The 25,117-nt window shown below is 51.6% G+C and overlaps 1 protein-coding gene across 1 annotated transcript in view; it reads right to left on the bottom strand.

Moving 5' to 3' along the window:
- JDP2 (Jun dimerization protein 2) overlaps positions 1 to 25,117 on the bottom strand; it is a 39,365-nt gene that overhangs the window by 345 nt on the left and 13,903 nt on the right. The window contains exons 4-6 of the mRNA XM_007459790.1: positions 8,853 to 8,956; positions 8,649 to 8,753; positions 2 to 90 (exon numbers count right to left, since the gene is read on the bottom strand). Of these exons, the coding sequence (XP_007459852.1) occupies positions 2 to 90; positions 8,649 to 8,753; positions 8,853 to 8,956 (298 nt within the window). The remainder of the gene's footprint in view (position 1; positions 91 to 8,648; positions 8,754 to 8,852; positions 8,957 to 25,117) is intronic.

Genomic DNA, 25,117 nt, shown 5'->3' with positions numbered 1-25,117 from the left:
CAGCATCAGAATGAGCTGCTGTCGCTCCTGCTTTAGCTCCTCAATCTGGGTCTTTAGCTCTGCGTTCATGAGTTCCAGCCGCTCGGATTCCTGCAGGCAAAATAGACACATGGCTTTAGGCTCTCACTGGGAACCAGCTCCAGGAAGAGACTCTCCCTCTGGGTAGGCACAGGGCACAGCAGGCTGGCGTTTGCCTGTTTTCTCTCTGCTAGGTTCCCACTAGAGGAAGCATTGAGTCCCCGGGGTAACTGACTTTCTTTAGGCCGTGCCTGTCACACCTGTGACACTGGCCTGTGTTGCTAGTGGGATGAACCCAGCTTATATCCTGGGGCCAGCCTGGCTCATGTCCCACCTCTCTTCCCCACTCAATCCACTCCAGCCACAGTGGCTTCCTGTGGCTCCAGCCACAGTGGCTGTTGCTCAAATACGCCAAGTACTCTCCTGCCTCAGGGCCTTTGCACAAGAAACAAAGGGTGAGACAGGAATGGAGGCCAAGTGGATCCAGAACAGATGCATGGCGGGTCCACGGAGGGGTTAAAGGTGGCCCACGATGGCAGTGCAATGGCAAGGTGCTTTATGTATGATAAATATATGTTGGGGGGCTTCCCTGGTGGCGCAGTGGTTGAGAGTCCGCCTGCCGATGCAGGGGACACGGGTTCGTGCCCCGGTCCGGGAAGATCCCACACGCCACGGAGCGGCTGGGCCCGTGAGCCACGGCCACTAGGCCTGCGTGTCCGGAGCCTGTGCTCCGCAACGGGAGAGGTCACATCGGTGAGAGGCCCATGTACCACAAAAAAAAATAAAATAAAATGTATGTTGGGGATATATTGGCCTGTAAGGTCCACAAGCCCAGTGTAGTCACATAATTCCTCCTAAAACATGTGCTTCCTGGTTATTAGTCTATAATTATTTAAACAGCCTCTTCCTTATCCCCTGATATCTAGAACCTCTGCCCACTGGGAAGCAATCAATAGTCATCCTTCTGGATCCAAAATGTGGCTTTAAATAGACCTCAGGTGAGATTTCCAGAGAATTTCCAGCTCAGTTGGAGAGGCTCCAGGGCAAGGATGCAACGTTGATTTGATTTAGGGGGGTTTACCTGTTCATGATGACAGGTGAGGGGCGTATCAATTCAAGGCTCTGGGGGTCAACACAGGAAAATACAGAGGCACCGAAATGGTATTTCTTGGACTCTGTCTAAAAACTTATAACCAGTTTGGAGGTTGGAATTTACTCAAGGGCCAGCAAAGGTTGACCAGTGATTCTCAACTAGAAGCAATTTTTGCCTCCCAGGAGACGTTTTTGGTTGTCACAACTGGGGACGGTGGGTGCCCTTGGAATCCAGGGGTAGGGATCAGGGATGATCCTAGATATCCTTCAATGCACAGGACCCCACAACAAGAACTATCAATCCAAAATGTCCACAGGGCCAAGGTCGGGCAACCTGCATCAGACCGAGTGTGGGCCGTGGTTGCGATGGGCTGAGCGGCCCCGCCTGGGGGCCCAGTCGGGCAGCCTGCCTCTGGGCTCTCCAGGGCCCCAGGGCTGCTGTCTTCCCCACACCAGCCAGGCTGACTGAGTTGTTCCTTTTGCTCATGTCTGCGGAGGCAGTCCAGTGCTGGGGACTCAGAACTGCTGAGATATACAGTCCTCATGACCAGACGCTGAGGGAGAACAGCCTCAAAGAAGGAAAAAGTGCTCAGGGGGAAAATATTAAAAGCCAGCTAGGGTGGTTTCGGATTCAGCCAGATAAAGCCCGACAGGGAAGCCGGCCTGGTCCATGGCTCTCCAAATTCCGAGAGAAGAGCATCGCTGAGGGCCAGGAGAGACGCCACGTGAAACCATGAGTCTGGGGCAGGTAGGTGCCCATCTTAGCTGCCTGCTCACTTGGTCTACAACCTGGTGACCTTGGGAATGTCTCTGACCATGCGGTTCCCCCGAGTCAAGGTTTTAGCTCCAACTTCAAAGCCTCTGAGCCTCTTGCCTCCAGGAGTTTCTGTTCAATCCATCCACCCACAAACGTGTGCTGAGAACCTGCTGTGTACAGTGAATGCTCTAGGGGGTCCAGAGGCCCATGAGCCCCTAACACAGATCTTGTGCAGCTTCCACTCTAAGGGGAAGAAAGGTTTATAGAGCAGGGCAGAGCTTATCATGTGTCCATCAGCCATCCAGGGTTTAGAAGACCATGAGAGAGTGGGCTAAATGGCCGGATCTGACCTTGGGTTTGAAAAATGGGTTGACTCTGGTTGAGCAGAGAAAGTTGGTAGGAGTGGGGGGCATTTCAAGAAGCAAGCCCTGAGTGAACAAGGACGCAGACATGGGAAAGCTTAAGATGTGTTTAGGAGATAAAAATCCTCCATTGTGACCACAGGTCACTTTAGGATATAGTAGGGTACAAAGCTGGGAAGGTGGATTTATAGCCAGAACCAGAAAAGCTGGTGGGGTTTGGAATCAGAGTCAAGAGTAAGTTTCCCAACTTCCCTGAGCCTCAGTTATCTCATCGGTAAAAAGATGATGATCCTGGGGATTAAATGACTGCACATGGGGAAAGCATTTTGTAAACTGAAGGGTTAGGAAGGCTTAAGGAATTTTTACTTTAAGCCATGAGCAAGGGAGTGTGAAGACAAGAAGGAGGAGGAGCAGAGGAGGAGGCCGTTTCCAAGAAAACTCGGCAGGTCTTGGAGACTCTGCCTGCATTTGCAGAATGGGCAGCTGGGAGGGGAGCTGCCCTTGAGCCTGGGGTGGGGGGTATCCAAGGAAGCAGGGAGGTGGGATTTGTTCTGGAGAGCAGTGGGGACGGCAAGGAACGAGCTGGGTTGCACAGTGAATCAAAGTTACAATGGACATGCAAGGGGCAGGGTCCAGCAGCCCTGCATACACATCCTTGTCCTTGAAAAGACTGCACGTCAAACCCACCTTACACGTGAACACCTGTATCGCACAAAAAGACCCAGTGGGTATGTGGCGACTTGCTTCCCTGTGCGTGTATCATAGGAATGGCATGATATTTTGCTGGTTTGACAATGTATGGGTACCTCATAGACTATCCTGACCTCTGACAGTCTGACTATCAGACTGTAACTAACTGCTTTTTCATTTTATTTTCTTCCGTTTTATTAGCTGGTGCTATGTATTTATTTAATGTGTAAGTATAAGCTGAGCTCAGAGGAATTTTTTTTTTAAACCATGATTGTAGAAGGTGGTTAGTAGTTTTAGAACAGCAATTGCCTGATCTGTTTTCCTAATAAATTCAGGAACGTGGGCTAGGATCTTCGCACCTTAAGTATGAAATGAATAACTCTTCTTGCATTTTTGTTTATCGTTTTGCCTCTGGTAGATATTTACTGCCCTAGAGAAAATGAAACCATTTGTCGTTTCAGAATGGAATTAATGCAAGTGAAGGAGGTTTTGTCTCCTCCACAGTGGTCAGTGAAAGGAGCAGAAAAAAACATGGGGTGACGGGGCGCCACGGGGTGGCGCAGTGGTTAAGAATCCACCTGCCAATGCAGGGGACACGGGTTTGATCCCTGGTCTGGGAAGATCCCACATGCCACGGAGCAACTAAGCCCATGCACCACAAACTGCTGAGCCTGTGAGCCTGTGAGCCACGACTACTGAGACCACGTGCCACAACCACTGAAGCCCGCACACCTAGAGCCCGTGCTCCACAACAAGAGAAGCCACCGCAATGAGAAGCCCGTGCACAGCAACGAAGAGTAGCCACCACTCGCCGCAACTAGAGAAAGTCTGCGTGCAGCAATGAGGACCCAAAGCAGCCGAAAATGGAAATTAATTAATTAAATTAAAAAAAACCCCACAGGGTGAGGGGCTGGGCATCCTTCTGTGTGCCCTTGGACTAGTCACTTCCCTTCTCCGGACCTCATTTTCCCCCTTAAAATATAATGATTGGCCCAGGGAACTTTAAGTATTAAGATTCTCTGACTCTATTATTTTAAAAAGTTACCCTAATGCACTTAAAATAGGGCTCCACTTCCCAACTCTTTCTGTTAAAAAAAAAAAAAAAAAAAAAAAGCCTGGTGCAGACTTCTGAGCCCAAAAGCCCTGTCTGAGTTAAAATCTTGACTCTGCCACTGGCCAGCTACACTGCTGTGAACAAGATTCCCAAGTCCCACAGCCTGTGCACCTGAATAGAGTGCTGGGCCACAGAGGAAGCTCTGGGCTCCAGTCCTGACTTGGCCACTGTGTGATGCTGAGCAACTTTCATCCCTCCGAACCTCAGATGCCAGTCAGAGGAATGGGGCTGCCTTGCCTCCTCCAGAGTCACTGTGACCATCAGGGAGAGAGTGGCTATGAAGAGCAAGGAACGCTGTGAGGGTGTGAGACTGTGTCACTGATACCCACACCCAGGGAGCTGTGTCGGGCACAGTGGGGTTACAGAGGCCGGCTGTACAGCCGTGGGGAGCCAAGGGGCCGCTGCTCCCGAACGCAGGCAGCAGAGGTGGCCTGGGGCCTGCAGGGCGTGGATCTGACCCCCACGAAGACCTGCCTCCTTCAGGGATGTGGCTGGTCCTGGCAGGTGAACTCTGAGAGGCTACAGGAATCTCCCAGGGTGGCTCTGAGTGTCCAGGGGCCAAGGATGGGAGGGTAACTTTTTACATTATACGTATATGTGTGTATGCGTATGGATATGTGTGTGTGTGTGCGTGTGTGTGTGCGCGCACATACACATACATATACCTTTGTACCTCCGAGCCTTGTAAATATTTGACGTGTTAAAAATAAATTACAGAAATGCAAATCAAAACTACAGTGAGGTATCACCTCACACCAGTCAGAACGGCCATCATCAAAAAAGCTACAATCAGGGCTTCCCTGGTGGCACAGTGGTTGAGAGTCCGCCTGCTGATGCAGGGGACACGGGTTCGTGCCCCGGTCCAGGAAGATCCCACATGCCGTGGAGCGGCTGGGCCTGTGAGCCAGGGCCGCTGAGCCTGCGCGTCCAGAACCTATGCTCCGCAACGGAAGAGGCCACAACAGTGAGAGGCCCGCATACCACAAAGGAAAAAAAAAAAAGCTACAAACAATAAATGCTGGAGGGGGTGTGGAGAAAAGGGAACCCTCTTGCACTGTTGGTGGGAATGTAAATTGATAGAGCCACTATGGAGAACAGTATGGAGGTTCCTTAAAAAACTAAAAATAGAACTACCATACGACCCAGCAATCCCACTATTGGGCATATACCCTGAGAAAACCCTAATTCAAAAAGAGTCATGTACCAAAATGTTCATTGCAGCTCTATTTACAATAGCCAGGACATGGAACCAACCTAAGTGTCCATCATTGGATGAATGGATAAAGAAGATGTGGCACATATATAAAATGGAATATTACTCAGCCATAAAAAGAAACGAAATTGAGTTATTTGTAGTGAGGTGGATGGACCTAGGGTCTGTCATACAGAGTGAAGTAAGTCAGAAAGAGAAAAACAAACACCTCATGCTAACACGTAAATATGGAATCTAAGAAGAAAAGAAAAGGTCGTGAAGACCCTAGGGGCAAGATGGGAATAAAGACATAGACCTACCTAGAGAATGGACTTGAGGATATGGGGAGGGGGAAGGGTAAGCTGTGACAAAGTGAGAGAGTGGCATGGACATATATACACTACCAAACGTAAAATAGACAGCTAGTGGGAAGCAGCCGCATAGCACAGGGAGATCAGCTCCGTGCTTTGCGACCACCTAGAGGGGTGGGATAGGGAGGGTGGGAGGGAGACGCAAGAGGGAGGGGATATATGTATACGTATAGCTGTTTCACTTTGTTGTACAGCAGAAACTAATACAACATTGGAAAGCAGTTATACTCCAATAAAGATGTTAAATAAATAAATAAATAAAAATAAACTAATTAATTAATTACAAGAGAATCCCCCATGTCTTCGGGTACTGACTGTGCACACAGCCATCTGCCTTCACGCCCTAAACCTCACACCCGGCCTCTGCTTCCAAGGCCAGAGGGGAGAAGGCGGGTGTGGGGATGAGGGGGGCTGGACTTGAGCCCCCCCCGAAACCTCCCTCCTCGAGGCCTGCGCTTCTCTTGGTCCATAGCTGCCTGCTCCTCTCACCAGGATAGCACCACATAACCGGTCTTCCCACTCTACTCTCAGCTCCCCATTCCGTGCCCCATGCTGCAGCCACAGCGACAGGGTGTATCTCTCTCCTCCCGAAACCCTCCCATGGCTCTCCATGACCAACACACTTCATCATCCTAACAGGGACACGTGAGAGAATGAAAGAATGTGCCATTAATAATCAGGCCAGGCCAACAGGCACAAACCGGGACTGCCCCAGACAACGCAGCACAGGGATTACCTGACAGGTGAAGGCTCTGGGGCCCTATTCTCTCCATGGACTGTACACTCCAGCTACACTGGTATGTTTTTCACTCCCTTCACCACATCCTTAAACAACGCCTCTTGCCTCTGGCCTTTGCTTTGGCTTTGGTGGTGACTGACCCCCTCCAGCCCTGTCCTTCCACGCGTTCCCTCCTGCTCCTGTCTTATGTCTCAATCAGCAGTCTTTCCACAGCCTAGACTCAGACAGGGCCCCTCCGTCTGTGCTCACAGCCCGCCACGCTTGCCCAACCTAACGCTCAGCACATATCCCATCCCTGTTTCCTGCTGCCACCCCACTGCAGCCATGGCCTGAGGGCCCACTGTGTGGCGGGCACTCACTCAGCGCTAAGGATGGACAGATGGGTCAGCGAACGGCTGGGTGGGTCCCGGCTCCACCGCACACTAGCAGTGTGACCTCAGGCAAGTAACCTGACTCTCTGCGCTACGGGTCCGTGTCTAAAATGGGGATCATCAATGTCTAGCTCAGTGGAATGTTGTAAGATTAAACGAGATACGGGAAATGCCTGGCACACAGTAGGTGCTCAGCCGGTGTTACTGGAATGTGCGGAGCAGCTAGCCCCGCTCACTTGGCGCTGACCATTCGCTGCAGTAGTGTGTTACTGGTGTGCGTTCACTTGGCCCTTCTTGCCTGCTGGCTGGCTGACAGGCCCTTGAAGGTGGGGATGGGATGTGAGATTCTCTGTTCCCTGCCATGCCTCGCCCAGCTCCACAGGCACTCAGGGCTGGAAATGAGCGGTGTGACACTCCATCTATCTTAAAGGCCTATGTGAGACCCACGACTTAGAAATTTCTTGAAAACTTCCCACCTGGTGTTGGTCCACTATCTCTTCCAAGGGGCTCCCAGCTCCAGGAGTCTAACTCCGCCTCCACTGACCTTACCCCTGCCCTAGATGCTCACAGCCGGAGGTGTACACACAGCCCCACGGTGTTGACACCCATGATCTCAGATTTGCTCTCTGCTTGTTGCAAGCATGAGAAGAGACCCACAGATCCCCAGTATCAGAGAAAACCCAGTCCAGCCCGGCCTTGTCTCTCCAGCTCCCACAGGAGGGAACACGACTGGTCCTTCCTGTGTGTCCCCAGAGCACCTAGCACAGGGCTGGGCACTCAGTACACGCTTAAAACTACTTGTGCACAAATCAATGAACGAGCAAAAGAATGAATGAACAAAGGAATGAACAAACCCACGAATGAATGAATGAGGGCCAGCAGGGCAGAGTGCTGAGGATGGATGCTTTGAAGTTAGCCTCAGGCCAAATCTCAGTTCTACCGCTTAGTTGCTGAGGGACCTGGGCAAGTTACTCAACTCCCCGTGCCTTCCTTAGTGTCCCCGTGTGCAGACAGAGAATAATGCAGGCCCCTACCTCATATAGTTATTATGCCAATAAAATGAGCTAATATGTACACTGCGCTTTGCACAGGGCCCCACTTTACACGTTAGCAACTAGTGTTAACAGTTGCATGCTGTAGAAGGGAGCCTGACCTGTGATGTTATTATTCTATGGTGTTACTATTGTTATTTAGAAATCAACAAGGGATTGGGGGTGGGGAGGCTGGAGACCACCGGCTTGGACTAATTAGCTTTCTGGTCATGTCCCTTCACAGCCATCTACCGGTTTTGAGGAGCAGGGAAGTCCTATTTGGCACATTCCAAATGAAAGGGCAGGGATGTGCTCCGAGGGCCACGAGGCAAGGCGGCCCTCCACTGGCCTTGGCACGCAGAGCTGACCTCTGGTCCCAGAGGCAACAGCCAAGAGCTTGGGGGTCAGCTTCGGTGGGGCTGAGGCCAGGCAGATGGGAGGCAGAGCCAGAAGAGCCTCCTGCACATGAGGGAGGAACTTTTCTCTGCCCCATCGCTACGCCCATTGCCCACGTGCACAGAGCTCTCACTGACTTCATCTGCACCCGCGCCAGACAACTCTGGCAGCCCTCAGCGCACCGGCATGGGTAGTGCCAGCCCTGGGCCCTCTGGGCCCATTAGCATCGCGGGTCTGACCTCAGTTAGAGGCGGGGAACTTGGCTCCTCCCATCTTCTCTGGCGGTCCAGGGATCTGGGTGGGCGGAACGGCTGCTGGCTGCCCCTGGGTATCTTGGCTCAGGGAGGGGGCATCGGAGAGAAGGCAGGGAAGGCAGAGGGGTCGAGGCCGGTTGGGCAGATGCCAGCGAGTACACATTGATTCTGCAGGCATTCGATGGCGTCTCCCGGCCCATAAGCACACTAGCCACTAAAGGACAAGGCCGGGGTCCCCCCACCGGCCACTGCCCTGCTCACCCGCTGCAGAAATTCCGTCCGTTCCTTCTTCTTGTTCCGGCATCGGGCGGCCGCGACTTTGTTCTTCTCTCGACGCCTTTTCCTTCGCTCTTCCTCCTCGTCTAGCTGTGAGGGCAAAGAGCCACGGATGAGACATTGAGGCAAGCCTGGCGCACAGCTTCCCTCCTCACGCTCAGACCGGCAGATGGGCAACTTGACCCACACCTCGCCATGAGTGAGCCGCACTGCCAGCCCGCTGGCCTCTTGGCTGGTGGGATGGCAGCGTTTCCCAGCCGGCCCGAGGATGCTCTCGGAGTAGGTGGGCATCCCTGGGAGAAGTCAGTGCCCCAGGAGGGCAGGGCCACCTGGGTTCTGCCAGAGTTCAGGAGGCCCAGAGCCTGGTGCTCTCCTCACACAGAGGTGACACCCCATGGGCGGTGGCGGTCTGTTCTCTTGCCTGGCCCAAGCCCTCTGGGCACTATTTTCCAGGTCAGTGGCTCCCTGGCACTTCCTTTCAAAACACCTTGGGCATGAGTGTTGATTTCACCTTCTGCCCCCACTGTCACCTCCCTGAGGTATTCTATCCTCCCTCTCGGTCCTTCCAAACCCTCAGATCTATCTCCTGGTGATGGAAAAATCTCCCCAGCCCCCCACCTGGATTCATCCTTCTCTCTGCCCCTGCATGTTCTTCCCCCAGGACACCCACTTGCATCCCAGGATCCCATGGGCTCCTTAAAGTGCCCTGCTTGGGACACAGGCAGAGGGGCCTTTGGAGTCTCCAGGCTTGCTTCCCCCCGAGACACACTAGGAAATTTACCATGCATGAAACAGGGCCCGTAGAATGGGAAGGAGAAGGCTCGCTGCCCACCAACATGGACTTTCCAAGCTGCAGTTATTGTTGTTTCATTAATAATAATAACAAGAGCTGCCATGTGTTGCCTACTTTGCTAAATGCTTTATACACAGGTCATGTAATATACACTAACAAATGTGGGGTAGATAGCTGGTGGGAAGCGGCCGCATGGCACAGGGATATCGGCTCGGTGCTTTGTGACCACCTGGAGGGGTGGGATAGGGAGGGTGGGAGGGAGGGAGACGTGAGAGGGAAGAGATATGGGAACATATGTATATGTATAACTGATTCACTTTGTTATAGAGCAGAAACTAACACACCATTGTAAAGCAACTATATCCCAATAAAGATGTTAAAAAAAACCAAAACAGGTCATGTAATCCTTACAGAGTCTGATGAGGAAAGTACTATGACTGCCCCATCTCACAGATGGTGAGACTGAGGCTCAACAGCTCAGTTTGCCCAAGGCGCTACAGCGAGGAAACGGTAGAGTCAGGCTTCCAACTCGAGATTTCTCTGACTTCAGCCTTCCTGCTCTTGACCACAGCCCCAGCTCATTAGGATCACTTTGACGTGATGTCTCTCACTGTCCATTACCCACCAGGAGAATCTGGAGGATACACAGGACCAGTCGGTCTGGGAACGGCCTAGAGTCCGAGGCCACTGGAGAAGTGTTGGGTTGCCAACTCTCTCACTTCTGGAGCCAGTTGCGGGTGCTTCTGGCAGCCTGAGGCCTGGAACAAAGTCTCAGCCGAAAGGGCTTCAGGCCAGGAAAATAAACAGCCTCTCTGCCTGCACTCCCGGCATGCTCTAGGAGCTCAAGACCGAGGGCCTGGGCTGGAGACCAGCACCCACGGCCCTCAGCACAGGCCCTGGCAGGGCAGCGCTTTCTCCTTCTCCACCACCTTGGAGCTTCTCCCTGACCCACTCCCACCCTGCCTGGGAGGCTGGCTGGAGAGGCGCCTTGTCGGCCGCACCCAAGCACCTCCCAGCCCCTTGGCCTCCTTTTAAACAGAACCAGAAGTGACAGCTCCTCTGGCTGACCCGCATCTGGGGAAATAGAAACCCGGACAAAGTTGATTCCACCCAACCTCTACCTCACCCCCAACAAGGCCGAGGTAACCGTGACGACAGGCAGAGGGAAGGAACTGGAGGAAGTGGCTGGCAGTGCAATCTCCCCTTGGCCGAGAGGGTTTGCCCACAAACTGCCAAGGTGATGTGTGCAACCTGGGCCCTGCCAGGCTCACAGGGTTCTGGGGTTCTGGCAGAGCCGCCGTTTCCTAGGAGACACAACCTCTGTCCTCCAGGACCCACCTCCCCACCCCACCCCTGCGCAGGGCCTCATCCTACATAAAGCTGGAAGCTAACGGAAGCTGCGCTAGCAGCAGATGCAAAGAGGCTCAACGCTGGAAGTTTAAGAGATCAACTGGGCCAGGATGACACCCAGATGGGGGGCTGCTCCACCCTGCCTCTGCAGCCACATCAATTCCCTTCTGCCATTACTCTCGACTCCAAATGTCTCACCCTTCTCCAAGCCAGCCAGGCCCTCCTGAGATGACCTTCCTTTCCTATTTGTAAACTCTTACAACCCTCAAGAGCAAATACCACCTCCTCCAGGAAGGCTCCTTTGACTCCCCAAATAGAATTAACTGCTTTTTCTATGCTGCTACAGCACTTTGAGTTCCCCGCTGTAAGAGTCTCTATCACACCCCACGGTAATTCTCTGCTTCTGTGGTAGCTGCCTTCCCTGCTAATCTGGAGAATGGGGGACCCGAGTATCCCCAGCACTTGGCATAGAACATGGCACTGAGGAGGGGCACAGCAAATGTTAGTCAAATGAATGAATGGAATAAAAGACTCAAGAGAAACATGCCACAGGCTTGGATTCTATAATTATAAAAGTGATTTATTGCCTACATTTGCATCTGCATAACCTTTTCTCCAGTGCTTATAAGCAACTGTCTCTGCCAGGGATGGCCTCTTCTCTCTGTCTGCAGGAGGCCAGCAAACCTTGGGGATTGGGTGCTGCCATCTGCAGAAGCACATTGGCCGAAGATGGAGTCAAGATTCAGGGTGCAGGGACTTCCCTGGTGGCACAGCGGTTAAGAACCCACCTGCCAATGTAGGGGACACGGGTTCGAGCCCTGGCCCGGGAAGATCCCACATGCCGCAGAGCAACTAAGCCCGTGCGCCACAACTACTGAGCCTGCGCTCTAGAGCCCGCGAGCCACAACTACTGAGCCCGTGTGCCACAACTACTGAAGCCTGCGCACCTAGAGCCTGTGCTCCTCAACAAAGAGAAGCCACTGCGATAAGAAGCCCGCGCACCGCAATGAAGAGTAGCCCCCACTCGCCGCAACTAGAGAAAGCCTGAGCGCAGCAACGAAGACCCAATGCAGCCAAATAAGAAAAAAAAAAAAATTCAGGGTGCAGGCCACCGATGGCTGTGGTGGGTGGGGTGCACAAATCCCAAGCAGGCCCTGGAAGGATCCAGGCTATGCACTTAAGCCTAAAGCCCCCAGCACCACAGCACCACCAGCTTCCACGTCTATCCCTGGGCCTTTCCTGTACCCATGCCTTGGCTAATATCTCCCAATAAAGCAAGAAATGGCCCCAAAGCCCCATCGTCACACTTTCCCCTTTGAAACTGTGCTGCCTCTCCCCCAAATCCTCCTGCTGCTATTTAAGAGCCTCCCACAGAGCACATAGAAAACGGATGCTGAGGTCCTGCTGGAAATAAGACAGAGGTTGGGCAGTGCCCTTGGCCTTCTCCATCCCCACGGGCTCACTCTGGCTCCTTTCGCTGGGCCTGCATGGTCTGCGTCCTCTGACTGGAGCTGTCTGGACTGGCGCAGCCCTCCCCCAGGCCTTTGCTCATCCCTGGAGTTGAGGCTGCTGCCTTCTCCCTGATGCTCCCCGGATTCTCTGAAGCATTTGGTCCCGCGTGGGTGAGAGACAGCAGAGTGTTTTCACCACCCACAGCTCAGACATCTAAAACCGGAACCCCAAATGGGAGATATGACTTTTTCTGCAGATACAGCGGGAAGATCCAGCATGTCTGAGGAAGAGGCAGCTTGAGGCTCAAGACATTTAAAAACCATGAGATGGGGGCAGGGGTGGAGTAAGCATATCATTCCCTCTTCTCAAACTGGATCCTGGCTCTGTTTATCCCCAATTCCCAGGAAGGCCCAAGGACAAAGCTGTCTGTGTTCTGGCAGTGAGGGGGGCTCCTGCACCACCCTTCACATTGGAGGGACAGACCTGGGGATCCACGGCCAAGGGTGCCCCCCTGTTGAGCAGTCCCTCCTCAGAGAGCCTGTTCCCAAGCCCCTGCTGAGTGCCAGGGCAACCCCAGCCCCTGGCCCAGCTGACTGGACGAGGTGTGAGCAGCTGGCCCAAGCTGGGCTGTATTCACCAACTAGAAATTTGAAACTGAACTGCTGGACTGGGAGGCATACAGGCTAGACAACCAATTTCAGCCCAAAGAAGCCGAAAGATCAGGCTGCTGATGTGTGGAGGTGAGCACAGACCACGCGGCAAGAGAGAAACCAACGCTCAGCTATAGGAGGGAGTCGGACAAAGAGAGGGAACGGGTGACAGAGATAGAAGCAGGGCCTGGATAGGGTGTGGTGAGCGAGGTACCCAGGACACACATTTCAGGAGGCGCTCACTCTGGGGCTTGTGCCAGGGCAGGGTCAGCACCTGAGGGTGGGTGCCTCCTTAAATGCCATGCCCTGGGCATGTGGCTTGCCTCACCCTGTCTAGACCCCGAGAGATGGAGGGAGCTCCAGAGAGAGAAAGGTAAAGACAGAGACAGAGAGGAGAGACAGAAGAACACAGAGAGACAAAGGTGGGTGGAGAGAGACAGAGGGAACGAGGCAGACGCAGAGAGAGAAACACAGGGATATGGCCACAGGCCGATGGTACAGAGAGAGGGACAGACAGAAAATCTCTTGGTCCTTCTGACTCCACCCCTGGAGAGGCCTGACTATGCTTTGTCTCCGTGGGGTCCATGATGGGTACACCTGAATCTACCCTGGAAATTCCTCCTTTGGCCTGAAGGGAGCTGGAGAAGGTTTCTGCCTCTTGCCACTGAAAGATGCCTGGGACACCAGGGTCCCACCCTTGTGGAGTCAGGGGATGCAGAAGGTGGTCCCCAGTAATCCAGGGGAGAAGGCCTACCCAGGAGAAATGCTTCTAGAACAGCTGGGAAAGTGACAGAGCCTGGATGCAGAAGAGCCCTTGAACAGACAGAGGTGGGTCACCTCAGCAGGTAGAAAATCCCGGGTATCAGGGGTCCCAGGGGGTTAAATGGTCTCAGTAAACCAGTCGGGACAGGCCTATTATCTTCCTCATTTTCACAGATGAGGAAACTAAAGATATCAAGGCTGTCCAGAAGGTCAGTGACAGCTTTGAATCCAGGCCTTTTGGCCCCAGGGCCTGAGCGTCTTCTGCTCTTGGAAGGGCAAGTGGCCTAGGTAACAAGCCCCCCACCCTTTCAGCTCCACCCTGATGATGGGACCATAAAGCAGCAGCAGAAGCGTCTGACTCTGAGTACGATGACTGTTTTGTTTTTTCCTACCTGGGTATGTTTAAATAAAAAATATTTTTTGCACAGTTAACATTAAATGTGTAACACTGAAAGCAGGAGGGGGGCCTCCCCTCACCCTGGTCATGTTTCTCAGGCCCCGTCTGCCAGCCACGTGGCTCTCACACGGTGGCAACAGTCACCCAGATGTGATTTTGAATTCTGACATTTCATAAGCAATTTCCAAATATGTATCTTGCGAGACCCACAAAAAGACAGGATGAGAAAGAGCGATGACACTTTTTAACCCCAGGCACTGCAAATACAGAAACTCTCACATGGACAAAGCAATAGAAAAAAGAGCAATAAAGCAGGTGACAAGCAGAAATAGAGAGGGGGAAGAAACCAAATCAAACCCCCAGCACTAAGCAGACTAGTGAAGGTCTGAGAGGCTTATTCAGACTAAGAACTGTCTCACAGGCAGAGAGAAGTAGGCTTATCTGAGACTCAGGGCATCAGGGTCGTCAGCATGAACTTTGGGGTCTAAGAGGCCTGGGTCGCCCTCAGCAGCTCTGCTGTGTGCTCCTGGCCAAGTCACTCAGCCTCTCTGAGCCTCCGTCCCTCACTTGTACAAGGAAGGCACTGAGCCCTGCTGCACAGGGTCGTCATGGGGACGAAGTCCCAGCCCAGAGCCGGGGACCCAGGAAGGGCTCTGAAAATGCCAGCTTCCCTGCCTGTCTTCCCAGGCGAGGCCAGGGCTGCCCGGGGTCCACCCAGCCTCCTGCACAGGCAGAATCTGGCATAAAAGGAGACCTGGGTAGCGGGGGCGGGTGCAGAGTGGAGGTGCTTCAGGGCACGCGAGCTGTCAATGGGCAGGCCTGGAGTGACTGCCCTGCTGCCTCCAAATCTAGCCCTGGCCACGCCCACTGGGGGCCTTCCCCCCTGCATGGAGGAGCCACATTTCAACACCAGGGACCCAGGAGCACCCTGGGAAGTAAACACCCAGATACCAAACATACCAGACATTCTCCCACATAAGCACGGCTGCTGCTCGGGAGCCAGGGGCTGCAGAACCTCCCCACCCCCTGCCTCCACCACCCTACCCTTCAGACATCAACAAAGCGGGCCAGGCCAGCCAGGCTGGGCCCACAGTCCCCTCTGCCTCCTGCCACCCCTGCAGGGCGGAATGAGGAAATGCCAGGGGCCCTTGTCCAGCACCCTTGCTGACCCCCTGCAGCCCACAGGGCACAGGCCCTCTCCCCAGTATCTCTCCTGGGGCTGAGCCATCGGAGACTCCACCCTCCTCTCTGTCCCATCTTCTCCAGCCAGGCCCTCTCACTCCGAACGGCCAAGGTATGGACCTCAGCTAAGAAATACCGGCCAGTTTTAGTCAACAGTGGGCCAGGCTGTAAGAAAATTCAGGACAAATGGTTAGTCAAAGGGCTGGCGTTGCAAACTCAAGCCACCCCAGGAGCCAAGCAAGTCAAGGTTAGTGAGGGAGGATGGCTGGCTGAGGGTCTGGCCCCCAGAGGGGACACCCCCCACTCGCCCCAGGGCAGAGAGGGCTCAGTGTGGCCAAACCTTCCAAGTTTTCAAGTCTAGCTGAAAATGTGAGCTTGTGGGTAAAATCTCCCCATTTTTAATGTTGGCAACGAATTCCATTTTGAAAAGAACGCTGCAGGAGCCAAACAAAACACATCTGTGGGCTGCCCCGGCCGTGGGCTACTAATTTATGATCCCTGGCGAGAGACAGACCCCAGCGGGGTTGGTCACCAGACACCCGGTTCCAGTCACCGTGCTGCCCCCTCTCTCTGACCTTGGGCCAATCAGCCCACCTCCTGTCCCGTGGCTCATCTTTAATAAACACAATGGCTCCCACTTCCCCTAACCTTCAAACATTTCTACAGGGTGGGTGCTAGGGGCCTCATTTTACAGGTTAGGAACCAAGGCAAAGTGTCTGCCCAAGGCCACCAAGCTGGGGAAAAACAGGGATTCAGTTCCCATACATCACACTGCCTTCCAACACTGGGCCGGACCAAGAGCTCCCCAAACCCCAGCCAGCTCTGACTCCCTGGGCTTTCATTCGTGTGACCCTCAGGGGTCACGAGTGCAGCGTTGGCTTTACTGAGGGGAGAGGGAGGGCCGTGTGGGAAGGGGACTCTTGGCAACACCGAGGCCAAGATGAGGAAACCAAGGCCCAGGGGAGGGAGAGCTTGCTCCAAGTCTCACGCTGGAGGGCAGGGCCTGGGTCCTCACAAAGTCCAAGGGACACTGAGGGTCAGTCCCTGGGCATCCTGGCTCCACCGACTGTGCATCACACCCTCTTTCTGGAACTCTCTCCGCCCTGGATGCTCAACACCTTGTGTGGTCTCCTACTTCTCTGATTCTCCTGTCTCTTGCCCGGGACCCTCTATACATACTGCCTCCGGATCACCGTTTCCATCTACTCGTGTGGTTTCAGCCACCACCTCTTCTCAAATGCCAAACAAATCTTTATTTTCAGACCAAAAGCTCCACTGCCAGCTGGACATTCAATCCGGATGTCCCTCAGCCCCTCAAAGTCTTTATTCTCAATTGGTGGCTTCACCTCTATTCTCCACCCCACCTGGCACCACTGCCGACTCATTCAAGGAGGTGGAAACTCAGGCCTCGCCCCTCACCTGTCCCTCTCCTTATCTCCAGTTTTGACCAGACAGGCCATCCAATTCTACATCCTAAATTTTCCTCAGATTTGCTCCCCACTCTCCATCTCCCCTGCCACTTTCCAGGCTCTCTCTCTTCTCGCTGTCTCTGTCTCTGTTTCTCTCTGTCTCTCCACTTCTGTCTCTCTCTCCTGCATCACCTCCTAGGAGGCCTCCTGACCCTGTACAACCATCCTCTATCCCAGCCATTGGAGGGAACTTTCTAAAATGCAAATCTGATCCAGTTATTGGCCTTCAGGGGGCTCCTCAATACCCTCAGGATAAAGCCCAAGCTCCTAATGTACCCAGCAAGGTTCCCCATGACTGGGCCCCACCTGCCGTGGTCTCACCTCCTATCTATCCCTACCCTACACGCCATGTTCCTGCAACCTTGAGCCTCTATTATACCTCACACTACCCTGGCCTCATGCCTTTGCCTCTGCTGTCCCCTTGGCTTACTCTCACGCTGTACCTTCAGCTCAAGCATCACCTCCTACAGGAAGTCCTCCCTGATTCTCACTGCCTCCAAGTTGGGGAGGTGTCACTCTGCTCTGGGCTCTCATAGAAACTTGAGTTTATCCTGGCCTCTACTGTGCTATATACTAGCCTCAGTTTCTGCCCCCACTGAACTGGGAGTTTCATGAGGGCAAAGTCCATGTCTTGTTGACTTTCTGTGTGCCCAGCATCTTGTAGAGTTTATGGCCATCAGTAGCACTCAATAAATGTTTGCTTAAGGGAGGCCTGATCCACAGAGCTGGTGACCTGGACAAGAAGCCAGGACTCCTGACTCCCAGTCCAGTGCCCTTTTCAACTGCTCCCAATGCTAGGCTGTAACCCAACACTTTCACCTATGAACAAACCCACACATCTGGACGCCGTGTTCACTCAAAGCTCCAGCCCAGCCAACCACCAGTTGAAGGCTCTGAACAAGAGCTGGCAGAGGCAATGGCTCCACCTGCCAAGACGATGCACTCGGCTCTCCCGGCTGGGGGCACATGCAGGTGGAGAAGCGATGGCTCGGTGCGCTGGGCCTCTGCAGGAAAGCGTGGGGAGCAGCAAGCCTGGAAACTAAGCTCCATCCTGAGGTTCTGGAACTAAGAAGACCTAGAGATCCTTGATTCATGCTGCATCCACAGGCCTGGGAACTCTAGTTCAGGGAAGGCGAGTGAGTCTGCCCAGGTCTCTGGGCCAGACAGCAGTGAGACCAACCAGAACACCACTGCTTTCTGGAAAGAAGCAGGGAACACCTCCTTTACAAAGTGAAAGCCTGCCCCCACTCTGGTTGCATTAGAGCCATGGGGGATCCATCCAAACTGACCTGAGTGCTCACATCTCAGCAAGAGGAAGCAACTCTGGACCTCAGCCCTCCCAACCCCCGCCCTCACGTCCGTGGTCCTCAGAAAATCCTTCTCCTGGATTAAGAGAGCCCATAAAACAATAGGCTGCCCAAGGCTTGGGCCTGGTTTATATGCACAGAGTAGGAAAGGGCCATTCTCTCAGAAAGCAGTGGAGAACAGCCCATTTCCACTGCTAAGAAAAGGCAGCATTGTGTTTGGAACAAAGCCTGAAAAAGCCGGCTGGGCAGGGTGGCCGCCATCTGTGGACCGCCCTGCTAAGTGAAGAGCAAACATTGTTACTGCAAAAGTGAGGGGGAGGCCAGGAGACAGGAAAAATCACCTTGGCTCAGGCAGAAACTAACACTGAAGAGAAAAGGAACAATGGTTGCCAGGATATCCTTCTGTGGACAAGAGCTCTTTGAAGAATGATGGCTCTTTTTTGTTGAAATATGTCTATTACAGGCCCGTTTCATATTTATGGTTTAGGGAGGTTTGGTTTCCCACTAGGCAATCAATCAGTTTTCTTGCCCAATTGACACTCACTTCAAAAAGATGAGAAAAGGAGAGAAATAGTGGCCCCCACAAAAGACTGGTAAGAAGCAGAATATATCCCCACCCACAAAAGAGCTCTCCCGGCTGGGGGCACATGCAGGTGGAGAAGCGATGGCTCGGTGCGCTGGGCCTCTGCAGGAAAGCGTGGGGAGCAGCAAGCCTGGAAACTAAGCTCCATCCTGAGGTTCTGGAACTAAGAAGACCTAGAGATCCTTGATTCCTGCTGCATCCACAGGCCTGGGAACTCTAGTTCAGGGAAGGCGAGTGAGTCTGCCCAGGTCTCTGGGCCAGACAGCAGTGAGACCAACCAGAACACCACTGCTTTCTGGAAAGAAGCAGGGAACACCTCCTTTACAAAGTGAAAGCCTGCCCCCACTCTGGTTGCATTAGAGCCATGGGGGATCCATCCAAACTGACCTGAGTGCTCACATCTCAGCAAGAGGAAGCAACTCTGGACCTCAGCCCTCCCAACCCCCGCCCTCACGTCCGTGGTCCTCAGAAAATCCTTCTCCTGGATTAAGAGAGCCCATAAAACAATAGGCTGCCCAAGGCTTGGGCCTGGTTTATATGCACAGAGTAGGAAAGGGCCATTCTCTCAGAAAGCAGTGGAGAACAGCCCATTTCCACTGCTAAGAAAAGGCAGCATTGTGTTTGGAACAAAGCCTGAAAAAGCCGGCTGGGCAGGGTGGCCGCCATCTGTGGACCGCCCTGCTAAGTGAAGAGCAAACATTGTTACTGCAAAAGTGAGGGGGAGGCCAGGAGACAGGAAAAATCACCTTGGCTCAGGCAGAAACTAACACTGAAGAGAAAAGGAACAATGGTTGCCAGGATATCCTTCTGTGGACAAGAGCTCTTTGAAGAATGATGGCTCTTTTTTGTTGAAATATGTCTATTACAGGCCCGTTTCATATTTATGGTTTAGGGAGGTTTGGTTTCCCACTAGGCAATCAATCAGTTTTCTTGCCCAATTGACACTCACTTCAAAAAGATGAGAAAAGGAGAGAAATAGTGGCCCCCACAAAAGACTGGTAAGAAGCAGAATATATCCCCACCCACAAAAGACTGGTAAGAAGCAGAATATATCCGGCAGGGAAAAATCCATTTTCTTCTCAAAAAGAGTTAACCATCCAGCTGAAACTGGGTCTTTAACAACAGCAACAACAAGAAGCAGTGTAGCATATGCCTTGATTACACCAGGGCAAAAGCAAAATAAACAAAACACCAATAATAACAACAAAAAAACAGAGACAAGAGCTCCTGCAAAATGACTGTCTACAATTAAATGAAAGTGCAGTTGTTGCAAAGAATATTTATGAACAGGGCTGTTCTGAAAGTCCCGAGCTGGCCAAAGCAGAAGAACATTTCAAGTGCCATCAGCCTATTAAAGCCTTGGAAGTCATTTGTCTTTCATCATGAAGGTGAAAAACAAGGTCCTTGGCTTAATTATTCTCCACCAACGCGGTTCTGTTTAATCTGTACGCAGGGTGTGCAGCTGAAATACAGATTTCGGCCAATTTCTTTCAGGCACAAGGCACAGACAACAAATCGCTAAGCAGAATGGTGAACTCTATTTCAAGGGAACGGAACGCCAGCTAATAAGAATCCCACTCAGATGACAATGGTCAAAGGAACTCACGACCAGAGATGCCTGGCCTGGAGGATGGAAGGGTGATTTTCACCATCCGTGACTTATGCAATGAAATGGATGCAGCTAAAGTTCATAGAGGGGGGAAGGAGGGGTTTCACAGCACCCAGACAGATGAGGGGGGCAGAGAGCAGCCCCCTGCCCCAGTTTTCAGACCAGAGCTGCTGAGACTCTGGGCCAGATTCAGCAAACGAAGGTTCCTTTGGCATCAGAACAGTTTATCTGATTCTCCCTTCTAAAACAATAAAGGAGCTAGCCTATTGACAAGCTCGGCTGCTTAATTAATTGGAAAGTCCCTTCGGGTGTGAATGCTGGCAGCAGGAGCATCTCAAGACCTGGAAATAACTGGTTTGGAAACTCAGAGAGCAACCCTGCCTAACACAGATTCAGGTACCACGTGATGGCATGCGGGTTGCTCCAGGAAGCTTGAGATAGGTTTGGAGAAAAATGTGGCTTTAGACCCTAGTAGCCATTCTCAGAGAGAATCATTGCCAGTCAGAGCTGGAAGGGACATTCAGTTCTGAGAGCATTAGAACCCACTGGAGGGCTTATTACATCACAGATTTGGGGGGCTCTACCCTCTAGAGAGTCTGCTTTAGTAGGTTTAGGGTGAGACTCAAGAGTCTGTGCTCCTCACATGTTCCCAGATGCCAGTTGGTCTGTGCACCCGACTTTGAATAGGGCTGATGTAAACCAGTGGACTTCAGATCGGTTTCAGCAGAAGTCTCTTCTCCAAAGGATACTGCAATATACTAAATAGATAAAGGTGGTATTTTATTAAGGGGCTCAAATTGTATCATATACTTATTATAGTCATTCAGTGAGAACATTAAGATGTGGTTGACGCCAAATCTTTAACTCAGAGGTTATGAGGGACATTGGCAGGTTTCTGACAGCTTCAAGATCCAGATTATTCCTGTCTTATGTTTTCTCTGCACACACAGATCAGTAGTTACAAACGGTGTTTATGTGTATATATGTGTATACGTATATACACATACACACACATATGTAAATAATGTTTTTTTCAGTTTGCCTTTTGCACTTCCAGGATGCTCATCAGTAAAGAAAAGTAGCAGAAAGAGCTCTGTTCTGAAATCTATGCAAAATAGATTAACCTGGCACCAGACGTCACCTTGGCAGTGCTCTCCAAAGTGTTAGATTTGATAACTAATAGGTATGAGCATGGGTGTGGATCTTGCTTTTTCTAAAAAACAGATTAGATAAAATTATGCCTTAAAAATGAGACCCTGGGGGCTTCCCTGGTGGCGCAGTGGTTAAGAATCCGCCTGCTAGTGCAGGGGACACGGGTTTGAGCCCTAGTCCGGGAAGGATCCCACAGGCCGCGGAACATTAGACTAAGCCCGTGCGCCACAACTACTGAATCTGCTCTCTAGAGCCCGTGAGCCACAACTACTGAAGCCCACGCGCCTAGAGCCCGTGCTCCACAACAAGAGACGTCACCGCAGTGAGGAGTCTGTGCACCGCAACGAAGAGTAGCCCCCACTCGCCGCAACTAGAGAAAGCCCGCACGCAGCAACGAAGACCACACGCAGCCAAAAATAAAATAAATAAGATAAAATAAAATAAATTTAAAAAATGAGACCATGGCAAATTACTTAATCTCTCTGAACCCTGGTTCCCTAACAACTAATGGTACTAAAAGCACCTACCTCACAAGGTTTTTGAACAGATCAAAGGAGACAAGCTCTACAAAAGCAGTTGTCAAACCATAAAGTACACTGCTCACGTGATCCTTCTGTCCTGAAGGCAAACGTCCTCACTCCTTCAAAGACCTGGGCTGGTTTATAAGGTACCACGGGTTTCAACCAATGGCTACAGATTAGAACCACCAGCCCGCCCCACCCAGACCAACTGAACCAGAATCTCTGGGCTGAATGTCAGTATTATTTAAACACTCTCCAGGGGATGCTAATGAGTAACCAAGATTATTCCATATTTCCTCCCGAGTTCCACACAAAACCCTGCCAGGCTGCTCCCATCGCTTCTGGATGGCCACTAGCAACAAAAGAGAAAGAGAGAAAAAATATCCCTAACCAGACCCTGACTTTTTCACTGTTGTTGGCCTAAAAGGGTGGTTTTAATCACCATAGCTACTAATTCTGGAGCACCGATACATGCTGCGTGATTTACATACATTATCACTTTTAATCCTCCCTGTACCTGGGTGAGGTTGATATTATTCTTGCCCATTTTTACAATAGCTTTATTGAGATAAAATTCACACATACTGTACAATTCACCCACTAAAACTATACAAATTCAACAGCTTTAAGTATATTCACAAAGTTGTGCAACCATCACCACAATCAATTCTACAGCATTTTCATCACACACCCCCCCCCCCCCCCGCCGGCAAAGAAACTCCATACCCTTTAGCCATCACCCCTGACTTCTCCCATCTCCCCCAGCCCTGGGCACCAGGAAACTCGTTCTCCTTCTTGTCTCTATAGATTTGCCTATTCTGGACATTTCATATCAATGGAATCATACAATACGTGGTCTTTTGTGACTGGCTTCTTTTTTTTTGGCTGTGTTGGGTCTTCGTTGCTGCGTGCGGGCTTTCTCTAGTTGTGGCGAGCAGGGGCTACTCTTCGTTGCGGTGTGCAGGCTTCTCATTGCGGTGGCTTCTCTTGTTGCGGAGCACGGGCTCTAGGCGTGCGGGCTTCAGTAGTTGTGGCACGTGGGCTCAGTAGTTGTGGGTCATGGGCTCTAGAGCACAGGCTCAGCAGTTGTGGCACACGGGCTTAGCTTCTCCGTGGCATGTGGGATCTTCCCGGACCAGGGCTTGAACCCGTGTCCCCTGCATTGGCAGGTGGATTCTTAACCACTGCGCCACCAGGGAAGTCCCATCACTGGCTTCTTTCACTTAATGTTTTCAAGGTTCACCGTGTTGTAGCATGTACTTTATTCCCTTTTATGGCCAAATGATATTCCATTGTATGGATATAGCACGTTTTATTTATCCATTCATCAACTGAGGGACATTTGGGTTGTTTCCACTTATGAGATATTATGAACATTCCTGTACAACTTTCTGTGTGGACGTATGTTTTAATTTCTCTTGGTCATATATACCTAGGAGTGGAATTGCTGGGTCATATGGTAACGCTATGTTTAGCCTTTTGAGGAACTGCCCGATTGTTTTCCATAGTGTCTGCACCATTTTACATTCCCAACAGCAATCTATGAGGATTACAACTTCTTTACATCCTTTACTAATACTTGTTATTATCTGTCCTTTTTATTACAGGACACCCTAGTGGATGTGAAGTGGTATCTCATCGTGGTTTTGATTTGCATTTCTTTGATAGCTAATGATGCTGAGCATCTTTTTATGTGCTTATATTTCTTTGGAGAAACGTGCATTGAGATACTTTGCCCATTTTTTAATTGGGCTATTTGTCTTTTTATTAGAGTTGTAATAGTTCTTTATATATTCTAGATACAAGTCCTTTATCAGATCTATAATTTGAGAAAATTCTCATTCTGGGGATTGTCTTTTCACTTTTTGTCCTTTGAAGCACAACAGTGTTTAATTTTGATGATGTCCAATTTATTTTTTGTTGCTTGTGCTTTTGGTGTCATATCTGATCCAAGGTCACAAATATTTGTGGCTTTTTTTTCCAAGAGTTTTGTGGGTTTAGCTCTTACAGTAGGTCTTTGATCCAACTTGAGCTAATTTTTGTATATGTTTGGAGTTAGGGAGGAAGCTGAAACTCAAATGTCTAGTAACCTCTCCAGAGCCAGACTGTTCCAATCAGCAGTCCTGCCTGGCTACATGGCTTCCAAAGAGCCACGGTTCTGTACTGGTGGTGGCTCGTGGTAGAGGTAGGGAGAAGGGCCACGGAAGCAAGCCGTGGAGGAGCTTGTCACCCAAGACAGGCACAGGCACTGTACTCAGTAAAGGAGGACCCTGCAGCCAAAAAGCAGAGCACAGTCAATGAGCCCCACAGAGGGCAGGACATGCGCAGGCTCACGGGGTCGCTAAACCCAGAGGTGGCCCATTGACCTCACTCCAGTGATCTCTGCAGCCTACCCGAATCCAGTGTCCTTCTAGGTCTCCGAGCTCCAAGCTCAAGTGAAGTTGTCTTATGTCTTCTGGCCACAGTTGAAGGGAAAGATATTTGGCTGGCTCCAGAGTTGTTCAGCCAGAGAAGGACCCGTGAGGGGACTCAGTTTCCCAACTCTGAGTCCATATTACCAGTGGGTCTGGGGACACCAACGTAAGATGACTGATGACCGGCATTGACAGAAGAGGCCACTTCATAGGGCTGCTAAAATAACTGAGGATTCATGAGAATCCTTAACACTACAGGAAACAAGATAAGGGGTCACACAGGGCAGCTTAGTGGAAATCACAGGGTTGAAGGGCCTTTTCATTCACAGTTTGTGATGGTAACTAAAACCGTGGCTGCATCTAAACTATCAATACATAAACAGTGAGAAACAGGAAGGTCTGCTTGCTTCCCTGAAACCCAGGTCATGGGTACAAGACATTGGAAAGACAAGTGCTGTCAGAATTTATAGTGTGATTCACTGCAAGTGGACTCAGTCCCTAGTAAAGGTGATTTACAGTGTAATGCACTGTAGTCAAGGTTATCTTTACACACAGTAAACTTCTTCGCAATGAAATTCCATGAGCATCAGTTTCCCCCTTTTGCCAGGGAGGAAACTGCGCTCAAAAAAGACCAGCTGTGGGCTTCCCTGGTGGCGCAGTGGTTGAGAGTCCGCCTGCCGATGCAGGGGACGTGGGTTCGTGCCCTGGTCCGGGAAGATCCCACATGCCGCGGAGCGGCTGGGCCCATGAGCCATGGCCGCTGGGCCTGCGCGTCCGGAGCCTGTGCTCCGCAACGGGAGAGGCCACAGCGGT

Source organism: Lipotes vexillifer, unplaced genomic scaffold (assembly GCF_000442215.2).
Source record: "Lipotes vexillifer unplaced genomic scaffold, Lipotes_vexillifer_v1.1 scaffold39, whole genome shotgun sequence".
NCBI lineage: Eukaryota > Metazoa > Chordata > Mammalia > Artiodactyla > Lipotidae > Lipotes > Lipotes vexillifer.
The sequence above is the reverse complement of the archived record's forward strand: the minus strand, read 5'-3'. Positions and strand labels throughout refer to the sequence as shown.